At 34.7% G+C, this 13,558-nt stretch overlaps 1 protein-coding gene across 5 annotated transcripts in view; it reads right to left on the bottom strand.

Annotated features, from left to right (window-relative positions):
* Window positions 1-13,558, bottom strand: part of MAPK8 (mitogen-activated protein kinase 8) — a 107,080-nt gene that overhangs the window by 37,448 nt on the left and 56,074 nt on the right. For all 5 annotated transcript variants that reach the window (XR_014297857.1, XM_082673083.1, XM_082673081.1 and 2 more), the window contains exon 2: window positions 3,137-3,307. Coding sequence is in view for 4 of the 5 variants with exons in the window: in XM_082673083.1 (XP_082529209.1) it covers window positions 3,137-3,258 (122 nt within the window). In the remaining variant the exon portion in view is untranslated. The remainder of the gene's footprint in view (window positions 1-3,136; window positions 3,308-13,558) is intronic.

Below are 13,558 nucleotides of genomic sequence, written 5' to 3'. Positions count from 1 at the left end.
TACGAAAGATTATTTTATAAAAAGTAAACACTTAAAATTTGTTTCGGAGGAGAAATTAAAAATCAAGGTATTTATAAATATAAATGCCAGATTTCAGGACATCAGAAGCTGCTTCATAACTATTAACGAAACAACTATAATTCTGGGAAATATAACACTATACTCATTAACTCTTCACATCTTCCTCTACCATATGACTCTGACCAAATGGCGTATTTTGCAAATGACAGGTCAAAGAAAGTATAGCACAAGTAAGGTAAAGTGTCTTAAAATTATAGAATATTATGATTAAAAGAGGCTTTTAAAAATCATTTGGATTAATCACTGTCTGATATAGGGCCACAGAGGTTAAGTAATTTGTCCAAGGTCAGCCAGAAAGTTAAAAGCAAAGCTGAGACGAGTAGACTAAGACATGAGGTCGTGCTTTTCATACTGGACCACCTAACATACTATAAAAGATGAGTTCTGTTTATATAATATTTGGAAAGTCAGCACACTACTGATTAAAATTATTCTCTCACCTAACTGGAAACCTGAGTTTGTTCTGTGGCAATCTTACTATATCAAATATAGTGAAGAAATTATGTATTAAGAAATTGGTACTACATAAAAGGACACATCTATACATTCTATATATACCATTAACTATTGCCTATATACATATATATACATATACACCAAAACATACATATTACAATCTTTACTTAGAAAATGCTGTTATTTACAGATATGTTCTTCCCAAATTAAAAAAAAAGGCAAAACAAAAAACATTAGGGGTCACATAAAATGATTAAAAGTTTTGACTGTTTCAGATAAAGTATTTTATTTTTAACCATTAAATTCATTCCTATTAATTTTTTATCTGCTATATCAAACTCTAAATTTGAACTATTTTGTATCCAAGGAAATTAGATTTCTAATTATTGATTCTTTTTTTTAAATTAATTAATTTTTGGCTGCATGGCATGTTCATTCATTGTGATGCGCGGGCTTCTCACTGCGGTGGCTTCTCTTGCTGCGGAGCACAGGCTCTAGGCGCACGGGCTTCAGTAGCTGTAGCTCAAAGGCTCTAGAGCGCAGGCTCAGTAGTTGTGGCTCACGGACTTAGTTGCTCCGCGGCATGTGGGATCTTCCCAGACCAGGGCTTGAACCCATGTCTCCTACATTGGCAGGCAGATTCTTAACCACTGTGCCACCAAGGAAGCCCATAATTATTGATTCTTAAATGTGCACAAATTAGAAACACCTGGGGACTCAGAGGCCCCAATCCAGACCCAATGAATCTTACCATCTATAACTGGGGCCCAAAATAATGCCTTTAAAAAAAAAATTAAGTTCTTCAGTTGATTCTGACAGTAGTACAACAGTGAGTTTAAAAAAAATTTTTATTATTTGTCTATTTCATAGTAATGTTTTGTGAAGCAAAAATTTGAAGGCATTTATTCCTTAGGACAGGGGCTGATTACCTTCCAAAGCAATTAAAAAAGAAAATTCTGGTACACAAATTTCAAAAAGCACTTGTCTGAGGATAAGTGAAGATACAGGAACATAATATATTTTTAAAATACTATTAAGTATTTTATAAACAATATATTCCTCACAACAACCCTGTATACTAGGTAGGAAAACAGGCTTTAGAAGAGTTAATTTGCCATGTGAGTCACAAAGTTAATAAATCAGAGAGTTAGAATCTGAACCAATAGTTCACTTTCAGAATTCTTAGCATATTGATATTACCACATCATTTTCTTTAAATTTAATTTGTGGATGGTTAAATGTCATCAGTTAAAATGACAACCAATCAGCCAATAATGCTTTATAAATGACCCAGCTTCTGTAGTTTGTGATAGTATAAATTACCTTAAGAATACAGAAAAGAGAATAAATGTTAGAGTCCCCATTACACAAATTTGTTTGATTCTAATATTTTACCATTATTCCTCTGAACTTTTTTAAAAGAAAGATATTATTATAGGTAAAGCCCCCTTCCTTCTCTCTATTCTCAGAGGTAAGTACTATCCTGAGTTTGGTATTTATGAATGTTTTTATACTTCTGCATACATAAATATATGGTATTGTTTTGCATACTTTAAAGTACATATATATATACAGTATAATAATGTATGTATATTCTACATCTTGCTTTTAAACTCAGTGTTACATTTCTGATTATCCTTGTTGACACATATAAGCTCCAGTTCATTTTAAATGTTGTAGAGTATTTCACTGTGTGATTATTTTTTATTCTCCTACTGATAGATTTGATGTTATTACCAATTTTTGCTATTTTAAATGGTACTGCAAAGAACAGCCCTACATATGTCTCTTTCTGTACATATGCAAGAGCTGTATGCAAAAGTTTTTCTAGAACCTGGGAGAACTGCAGGGTTGTAAACACTTAGGATTTTTTAATAGATTCCAAAACAAATCTGGTTCAAGAAGAGGTAATAAAGATATAATTATGAAAAAAAAAAAGATATAATTATGCTTGAGTGAGGCTTAGAATTCCCTACAACACTAGCTTATTATGCTAACTTAGTAACCTAAAATTATTAACAGAACTATCCCAAAGAGTGTTTTGATTTTCAGTTTATAAGGAATTATGCTGATCTATAGAGCCTAGGCCTTTTGTAAAAATTAGCCTGTAGATCAATTTTAAAGATACATAGGAGTTTTGAAACACATACAGTGGCATATTAGCTGACTTTATTCCCCAGTGTAAAACAAGATTTATGATATTCGAGAATTTCATTACAGTGTAAAAGTGATGATTAAGTGAAGCTTCTTATTAAACAGTTAGCTATGGGAATAAATGTATACATGGAATTACCAAGCATGTCACTTATTCTTTCCTGATACACATATCTGTCTTTACATGGCTTATGACCAAGTATTTAATCATAATTTACACTTAAAGATGACAGAGCTGATTTATAAAATTATGTTTTATGAATAATAAAAAAGCCATTAATCTCAGAACAAAACAGCCGTGTTATAGCTTTAATTTAAATTTTATAGTTTTAATTTTTTGAGGTAAGCTAAATATTTACCAAGGAATATTTACCAAAGAATTTATGAGAGAAGAAAACAGAGCAGTTAATGATTCTTTGCCTAATTTTTGGAAGTAAAAACTTACCATACTATTCCTTGGGCTCCTGAACCTATAGGTTTTAAATTCTGATACCGTTTCAGGACTGTGAATGTAGAATCTCCAATCTCTACACTATAAAAATTGCTGTCACGCTTGCTTCTGCTCATGGTGGCAAGCAATTAATTTAATGGCTTCATCCAAAAATTCACCAAGAAGCTGCAAAATGGAACAAAATGTGATGTTAACAAAATGAATTTGCTTAATCTTAAAATTCAAGTCATCACTCTATTCACAGATTGCTAGATCATGTTAAAAGAGCTGCTTCATTAAAAAACACAGTTAGAAAGAAAAAATTACCACAGAGCCTGGTTAGCATCTGCTATACTTAAGAAACAACCAATAGTTTAAAAAAGAAAAACAAAAAGCAAATAATTATAACTGTTTTTAAGGTCACTTCCAGTTTAAAAGTTTAAACTAGTCCTTTTTATGTGTTTATTATAGTGTTGAAACCTTAATTTTTGTAACTGATAAACTTTCATTCAAAAATAATTCACAATCTCAGTGAGTGTTCGTGGAAGGAACAACAAATAGACAGGTTAGTAAGCTGGTTATCACATATCACTCCTACAGAAAAAACTAACAAACACAGAGCAGCACCTTGCTGTCATTAAAACAGAGCCCCTGATCCCCAATAGCAACATCCGGGTGTAATGCATAAGCTGAGGTTGTAATGGTTGAAAGAATCACAGTAGAAAATATAAGATTAAAAATATATATATAAGGTAAAGTTATTTTAAAAATAAGAAACTATAAGAGAAGCATTTAGTATATTGGGATATGAAACAAAACAATGCTGTTCTGAACTGTTTGGGTCATCTAAAGCATAACCTAAGTTCTGACCACAGAGTTTTACAATTTGTCTGATTGAAAGCCAAAGCAGTCTTTTCCCACCCGTTTGAGTATTACTTGCTGACAAATCTTATTAACCATCCTTACTAGACAAAACCGGCCTATTCTAAAATGCATGCAAGGGACTTCCCTGGCGGTCCAATAGTTGAGACTCGGTGCTTCCAATGCAGGGGGCAGAGGTTCAATCCCTGGTCGGGGAACTAGGATCCCACATGCCACACAACATGGCCAAAAAGTAAAATAAAATAAAATAAAATAAAGTGAGCCTTAAAATGCATGCAAGACAGCTCCAACCTACTCTCCATATTCCGTAATAAACTGAGAAACCAGTTAGGTCTAAAGAATTACTATTTTTGTGTGTGTGGCTGTAAGACAATGCTAACAACAAAAACAAACACACAAAAAAAAATTCTGCTAAGACTTAGAATGCAAAGATTTAATTCAACATATATTAAATGCATACCATGTGCCAGGCACTGTGCTGTGTCCTGGGGCCAGATCATGTAGAGGCTCATGAACTGGATTCTAATAGCTGAATTCTTTTTTTTTTTTTTCTTTTTTTAAAGCAGGTGGCTGAGTTTATTCTGTGCACACACACGCAGACCTAAGTTATCATATCCACATAATAGCTCAATTCTTAGAGTAGGATAGAAGCCACTGGAAAGTGCAGAGTAAGAGAGTGCCTTGACTATATCCCTAGCTGCTACTTGGAGATTATACTGCAAGAGAGGGAGCAAGAGCTGGAAGAGGAAAACCAGTGAGCTACTGAACTAAGCCAAATGAAAGAAATAAAATTAAAATTAAAAAGAAGTTTTAGGTAGGTGGAGTTAAAAATAAAAACTAAACAAAAAGTTTAAACAGTGTAGGCTTTAGAAGAAATAAACTGGAAGCAATTGTGAAGGTAGAGACATGATTTAGATAAATTAAAGAAAGGCCCAGAGAAACATTTCTAAAATCAATAACAAAACTAGTCATGTAATATTCCAGAGAAGACTGAAACCACAAGTCTCATTAACTCTGCCTAAGTTAACAGACCATAGGCTTGTCAATTTCTACAACAAAGCCTGTGGAGATAGTGACTGGAACTGTACTGAGTAATAAACATCAATTTGGGGAGAAATGACATTATAACAATTTTGAGTTTTCTGATCCATGAACATGATATTCATTTCCATTTACTTGGTTCTCCTTTAAGTTCCCTCAGCAATGTTTTATAGTTTCCAATACACAGGTCTTGCAAAATTCTGTTCAACTTCTCCACAGTATTATTGACATTTAGATGCTACTGTGAATGTTTTCACGTTAATTTATTTTTATTTAAATTTCAGTTGTTCATTGCTAGTACAAAGAAATACAATTAATTCTTTTGCATAGTAACTTTGTACTAAGCTCACTTATTAGTCTTAGTAGCCTTTTTTGTGGATTCTTTGAGATTTTCTACACACACAAGCAGTTTCATTTCTTCATTTCCAATTTGGATGGCTTTGAATTCCTTTTCTTGCCTCACTGCACTGACTGTAATTCCCATACAATCCTGAATAGAAGTGGTAACAGCATCATCATTCCCTCATTCCCGACCTTAGGGGAAAAGCATTCAGTCTTTCACCACTAAGTGTGATGTAAATTACAGGATTTTACTAGACACCCTTTAACAGGCAGAAAAAGTTCCCTTCAAGTCCTAGTTGACTGAGAGTTTTTTATCACTAAAGAGCATTAAATTTTGTCAAATGATTTTTCTGAATCTATTCAGATTATCATATGGTTTTTCTTTCTTAGTAGGTTCATATGGTGAATTACACTGATTGATTTTCAAACATTAAACCAAATTTGTATTCCTGTAATGACTCTTACTTGGTAAAAAGTATTACCCTTTTTTTTTTTAATACTATTGATTCAGTTGGCTAAAATTTCATTAAAGGTTTTTCCATCTATATTTGTGGGGGCTATTGGTCTGTAGTTTTCTTTCACGCTAAGGGTAAATGCTGACCTCATAAAATGAGTTGGGAAGTATTCCCTTTATTTTCTGAGAGACTTTGTGTAGAACTGATATTATTTCATCTTGAATGTTTGACAGAATGCCTCAGTGAACATTCTAGGACAAGAGATTTTTTGAAGGAAGATTTTAACTGCAAATTTATTTTTTTAAAAAATATATAGGGCTGCTCAGGTTATCTATTTCTTCTTAAATGAGCTTTTGGTAGTTTGTGTTTTTAAAGGCATTTGCTCATTTCATCTAAATTGTTGAATTTAATGTCTATAGGATCTGTAGACATGTGTCCTCTTTCATTCCTGCTATTGTAATCTGCATCCTCTCTCTTTTTTTCCTGATTAGTCTGGCTAGAATTTTATCACTATTATTGATCTTTTCAAAAAGCCAAATTTTAGTTTCTGTTTTTCTTTATTGTTTTGTACTTTTCTATTTCTTTGGTTTCTGCTCTTGTCTTTATTCCCTTTTTTTTTAGGATTACTCTTATCCTTTAGTTTCTTAAAATGGAAGCTTAAGAGTACTGATTTGAGGATTGCTTTTTATAATATAAACAATTAATACCATAATTTACCCTTAAAGCAGCACTTCAGAGCTTCATCCCACAATTTTTTTAACCATCAAATCTATGCTTAATAATAATAAAAGCAAAATTTTACATAGAGCTTACTTTATGCTGGGTCCTGTTTCAAGTGCTTATAAGTACTCTTTTAATCCTCACAACAGTCCTATGAAGGTTTTCTAATTGTTTATGGATAGAGAGTAAATTCAGTCCCTGTTACTACATCTTGGCTGGAAGTATAAGTCCCATTTACTCATTTTGTCTGATGCTGCATTATGTTAAGAAAGGACCTATTGTTTTTCCATTTTACAGATGACAGAATTGAGTCTTTAAAGGTTACCTATGGTTGCAAAGTTAGTAAAGAGTAAGTAAGTTAGTAAGTAAGAGGTTTGTTTGTTTGTTTGTTTTTAGAGTGAGGATTTGAGTCCTTCATCCATACACTATATTGAGTCCAAAATAAAACAAGTCTTGGTGCTGAAGAAGACATGAAGGAAGAGGTGAAGTTACAAACATGTTGTGTCTTAAGCATTTTGAGTCTGAGATACCTCACCGAGACATCCAAATGGAAATATCAATTTGGTAGCTAGATACAGAATTGGACCTCAGAGGAGAAGTCTATGTGAAAGATATAAATTTAAAAGTTGGCATTGTTATTGAAGCAACGAGAAAGAATAATATTACTCAAGAGGATACAGTAGTAAGAAAAGAAAGGCCTAAGAGTCAGCTTTGTGGATACCCACATTTAATGAGCAATTAGAGAAAGATAAGCCAACAAAGAAGTCAGAGAAGATGTAGCCAGAGACATACACAGAAAATGAGGAGAACACATTGAAGAAGCCAAGGAAGAGTGTTTTCAAAAACAGAATGGCCAATAGTACTGAATGCTACAGAAATATCAAATAAGTAGAGTGATGGGGATAGAAGGGTATTAGAATAGAATGATGGGGGTAGAAGGTAGATTGGAATGAGCTTAGATGTGAATAGAATATGATTTTAGAAATAAGTTAAGTGGATATAACTACTTCTTTAGAGAAGTTGATGGAGAAGACACAAGGAAATTGATGGAGAAAGGTATATGGTCAAGGGAGGATGATTAGATTAGATATTATATATAATATACTACAGCATAGCATGCATAATATATATAACATAAAGACAACCTGATCATATTTCTCTGCTAATAGAAAAGACCCAAAAAGATAGGAAGGGTGACACCAGGAGAGTGAAAAAGAAACCTGAGGTTTCAGTTAGCATAACATCTCTGAAAAGGTGGAAAGAAATGGGATCCAAAGCACATGTGTGGCCATACAGAAAGAGATACTAATGCAGCATTGCCATCAGAAAATACCTTCAGAAGACTGAGACAGAAGGAACAATTTCTAAGATAAGGGCATTAAGGATACTGGTGAGATTTACAGAGGATCCATTTGGTGTACCATTCTCTCCATAAGGAAGCTGGAGCAGGAAGAGTGTGAGGAGGAAATGATATGGAATCTGAAAACTCATTTCCCTACTCAAAAAGGCCTCTTTGTGGATTAAGACCAAAGAAACATATAGAATTTAGAGGTGACTGGTCATGAGTCTCACAGGAATAAAACAAAAGATAGGCATTATTATGCCATTTAATAGATGAGTAGCTGAGGCTCAAAGTGGTTAACATGCAACAGAATGTTGCGGACATACTGAGTTTCAGCTTTAGCTTTCAAAATATTCCTCTGCAAGAACACTACACTCATGTCAACGTGGTTAAATTATCATCCCCAAACTCTTTCACCTGATTTACTCATTTCCCTTTCTTTTTTGGGAAATACTTTGACCTCTTTTTTGTAGCTATCCAAATTCTATCTACCAAAGACTAGCTTAAATATAATCTTCATGAAGCCTTTTCCAGCTTGAACCTAATTTCTCATCAAAACTACCTTGCTGTATATTTAGATATGCAGATTTTACTGTCAGACTGTGGTCCTTCTGAGGGCAAGGACTGTGTCTCCTACACTCTCAGATTTCCAAAACATGTCAGCTCTTTAAAAGAGGTATAATTTAATAAGTAACTGCTAAAAATGTTAACCAAGAATATGAACCTTTTTAAAAGTAACAAATCACTTTTAAAAGTTCTGTTTATCTTTCCCATTGTTTTCCTTCATAAGAAAAAAAAGGCTGAATTAGGCTTTTATAACTCAAGGTTTATTTCTGTAATGTCTATACAAGAAACAAGACTCATCTGCTATCAGGCTGGCCCATCCATAAAATTGTTGGTCTGGTGAGCCTGAATGTAGAGACAAACGAGTTAAACTAAGTAGTTATATAAAGAGTACTCAGGGAAAAAAGAGTGAGTTCAATAGAGCCATAAAGCCAGGCCTCACAGACAACGGAAAATAATTCAGGCAGTGCAACAAAGTTCAGAATTCAAGATAGCTCTAATCGTCCGATTATCTTGACAATAAGTCACTGGGGTGAATCGGAGCCTATCTATCTTTAATCATCTTGCTTTTATGGCTACCAGCAGACCCCCTCTGTGATGGTTAATTTTGCGTGTCAAACTGACTAGGCCACAGGGTACACAGATATTTGGTCAAACATTACTCTAGGTGATTCTGTGAGGGTGTTTGGATGACTTTAACATTTAAAATTTAAGTCAATAGATTGAGTAATGCATATTGCTCTCCTCAGTGTAGGCGGGCCACATCCAAACAACTAAAGGCCTGAATAAAAACGAAAAGGTGGGCTTCCCTGGTGGCGCAGTGGTTGAGAATCTGCCTACTAATGCAGGGGACACGGGTTCGAGCCTTGGTCTGGGAGGCTCCCACATGCCACGGAGCAACTAGGCCCGTGAGCCACAACTATTGAGTCTGTGCGTCTGGAGCCTGTGCTCCTCAACAAGAGAGGCGGCGATAGGGAGAGGTCCGTGCACCGCGATGAAGAGTGGCCCCCGCTCGCCGCAACTAGAGAAAGCCCTCGCACAGAAACGAAGACCCAACACAGCAAAAATAAATAAATTAATTAATAAACTCCTACGCCCAACGTCTTCTTTAAAAAAAAAAAACGAAAAGTTTTATTCTCCTGCAAGTAGAAGGGAACTCCTCCTACCTGACTACTTTCAGGCTAGGATATCATTTTTTTCATGCTTTCAGACTAGAACTGAAATACTGAGTCTTGAGCCTGCTGGCCTTCAGGCTAGAACTTAACATCATCGGCTATTCTGGGTCTCAGGCATTCAGACTTAGACTAGTGTTATATCAGCTTTCTGGGTCTCCAGAGTGCCAACTGTAGATCTTGGAATTTGTCAGCCTCCATTCTCTCTCTCTCTCTCTCTCTCTCTCTCTCTCGCCCCTCCCTCCCCCCATGCATCCATGCATCCATCCATCTACCCACCCACCCACCCACCCATCATATTGGTTCGTTTCTCTGGAGAACCTTGACTAATATAAAATTTCACTCTACTCTGAAATTTTCTTCTGTGTAACTCTTGGCTTCTACTACCTCACGATGGCTGCATGCTGACTTTTCCCTCATCATCTTCTACTTAGGACTCTGCTCAAACATCAGCTTCTCAGAAATGCCTTACATGATTAGCCTATCTAAAATAGTACCCTCTAATCACACCCTCTTCCTCAGCCTGCTTCATTTTTCTTCAAAGCACTTACACGACTGACATCTATTACATGTTACTTATCTGTCCCCTCAACGTAAGTTGCACGAAAGCATGAAAGTTGGTCTGTTCATGACTAAGTCACCAGAGCCTAGAATAGTAACTGGCAAATATTAGGCATTCAGATAGGTGTTGAATGAACAACAAATGAACAAACTGTAACTATAAGTTCCCATTACGAACTGTCCATCATTCTCCTCCTCTCAAGGAGTAATTTACATGAGAAAAAGAGATATGTGCTTGATTAGTTTAATGCCCCTTACTGCTGTTTGTGCAGTTTTCATACCAGGCCACTTCACAGACTACTACCCTTGGGTCAAAGGCCTGCCCTGGGCTTATCAATTATGGCCAAGGTGGCAGAACCACATTCTACAGTATCCATCTATGCTAAGGAATTGCTTAGGGCTGCTTTCTCAGCAAGTAGGTAATAGCGTAATAGCCTTTAAAATGAGGTTAGGTCTAACTAATGAAGTCTGACTACTTGCAGATTATAGTCAGAGATTCCTGGCCTCACACCTAAGTCAATGTTTCAAAATTCCTATTAACATCACTCTTAAAAGCCCTCAAGTGGCCTCTAGAGCAGATCTCAACTGCCACTATGTAAATGCATCTATTTCAGTTCCACACATTTTTCAAAGTTTATTCTTCAATTATATTTGAAGTAATTAATATAGAAATACCATTATGTCATACACTAACGTGTATGACATAATATATATTCTTTTTCAGATTTTCCCTTATAAGTTATTACAAAATATTGAGTATAGTTCCCTGTGCTATAGAATAGGTACTTGTTAGTTATCTGTTTTATATATAGTAGTGTATATATGTTAATCCCAAATTCCTAATTTATCCCTCCCCCCATTCCTTCCCCTTTGGTAACCACAAATTTGTTTTCTATGTCTGCAGGTCTATTTCTGTTTTGTAAATAAGTTCAATTTGTATCTTTTTTTTTTTTTTAAGATTGCACATATAAGCAATATCATGTACTATTTGTCTTTCTCTATCTGGCTTACTTCACTTAGTATGATAATCTCTAGGTCCATCCACGTTGCTGCAAATGACATTATTTCATTCTTTTCTATGGCTGAGTAATATTCCATTGTATATCCATACCTTAACTGAGGTTACTTGAGTAGGTTTTTTACATTCCAACCACAAAATAATGCTTAGACAGGTATCCCTTCACAATTTCTGTATTTTGAGGATGACTTTAGCTACATGAAAACCTCAGAACTAGTTTCTAAGATTTATATATTCAAATTATTTATTGAAGATCTCAAGACTTTATAGCAGTGTCCTCAGCCATAAAGTAACAGGCTGCTGGCTACTTTTTAAACAAATGATGATAATATACTTTATGTAATGGAACCCAATATGCTTATGAAATTATCATCAACATTTCAGTTAGATGGTATCCAAAATTTTTAAATTACTTTGTTCTCAAAACAGCAAAAATCTCAAAATATTAGGAAACTGGCTCTGGGCTGCTGAACTGTATTTAGATTATTGTTAGTGGCTAAAATGCAATGCCAATATTCTCAATGACATTCAATTCAATAAAAACAGGTAACCTAATTTGTAAGAATATACTATTTCCCAAGATACTCAAAAGATATTTTCATTTTAAAGTTAAAAAAATTCATACTAGTAAATTCCTATAAAATTTTTATGAATTCTTATACAAGAAAGAATACATAGTTTTAAGGGTACCTTTGTACAATGCAGTACCTGGGTAAATTCTTCCACTATCCAAAAAATTGATCATGCAAAATAACTTATTCCTTGAGAAAGATTCAAATGCCTGCCATTTTCTAATAACTTTTGCCAAGTCTTTTAGTAATAAGATTCTAGGCTCACAAGAGAAGAAAATGTTGATTGCATTCAACCACCACCAGAGACACCTTCTAAAACCACAAATTGGGAAGAGCAAATAAGAAGTGTCCCAGATGCATCTTACAGGGAATTTTATTAATGTTAGTTAATTCCACATATAATTACCACTAGTTTATCTTGCCAGCAATGGAATTATGATCAGAATTTTTAAAAAGTGCTAGGTAGGTGTTAGAAGAAAATGATTCCATGACAAACAGCTTTCTGTAATTAAATGTGCCTGTTCCCAGCAGGAGAAAACAAAACAAAACAAAACACTGAATTTCAGAGTAAATTACACCATTTTTCAGAATCTGTAAGCTCAGCAAGACGGGGAGAAAACAAGCATTTCCATTTGATTGTATTAACCAGGTATGACAAATCTAAGTTGAAGATTTGCACGAATAGTAAAAAGGTTTAATTGTCCAGCTTCAAAACTATAATCAATCACTCAGAAACAGCTTTAATTTTAAGCTCTATCTCATCTTCAAGTTGCCCTTCACTGGCTAAAACCTACAGCTTGGGTCATAAAAATCTCTTTTTTCACTACTAACACAGTAACAGCAACAAAAGCCAGAGACTAAAAACGGATTTTTTTCCTGCATAAATCTACAGCAGATATTAAGTGTTTTCTCCTCTTATCTTCTCCCCCCTCAGACCCTCTAAAGAGATATATGACTTTCTGGAGTAGTTCAATAATCTACATATGGAAAAACCTCATGAAGTCACTTAGAAGACAATTTAAACATAACATGGGTGTCCAACATGCCAACTGGCAGAAGTGATAAAATGACTAGCTTTTTTTTAGTCTGGATCTTTTGATTCACAAATGTTAACAGTGCTAACTACTCTAAGTATATTTATTTGTTCCTAAAGAGCTCTCTTATTCTCTAACAATTTTAAGCTATAACACAGTGAAGTACTTTGAAGGAAAAAGATTCTAGAATAATAACGTCAACTGACTTAGAGGAAGAAGCCGTCAAAAAACAAGGCACACGGGAAGCACTCAGTATAAGAACAAGTCCTAACAGTGCTCAGAAGGTCCTAGCAGTATTACAGTGCTGAGTAATAATCACTAATTATGATACTCCTGAGGCTTTAAGAAATTAAATGACCAGTGTACTCCATTTCAGAAAGCCAGAAGCTGGCTAATAAAAGTTTTTAAAGCAAAGTTATGATTTTTAAATGTCCGTATACCGGGGAGATTTTAAAAATCACATATAATATGCATCATTCATTGGCAATAAACATGTTGCCAAAAAGTCACAGTTAATCCTCACATCTTTACAATCTCCTTTCATGTTCCACTATTTCTTGACCCCTCTGGAGAGCCACTCAAGAATTCCCAAATCCAGTGGCCTGTTCAGTCAATTCCTCTTTTAACTTCTCTTAAGTTTCTCTGTAAATTGCTCAAACCTTGCAAGCATGTTTTCTCTACTTCCCACTCCTTAAATGCACACCGTGCCTAAGACCACCTTATCACTCTATATA

The sequence above is a fragment of the Grampus griseus genome (assembly GCF_964374135.1).
Source record: "Grampus griseus genome assembly, chromosome: 16".
Taxonomy (NCBI): domain Eukaryota; kingdom Metazoa; phylum Chordata; class Mammalia; order Artiodactyla; family Delphinidae; genus Grampus; species Grampus griseus.
The sequence above is the reverse complement of the archived record's forward strand: the minus strand, read 5'-3'. Positions and strand labels throughout refer to the sequence as shown.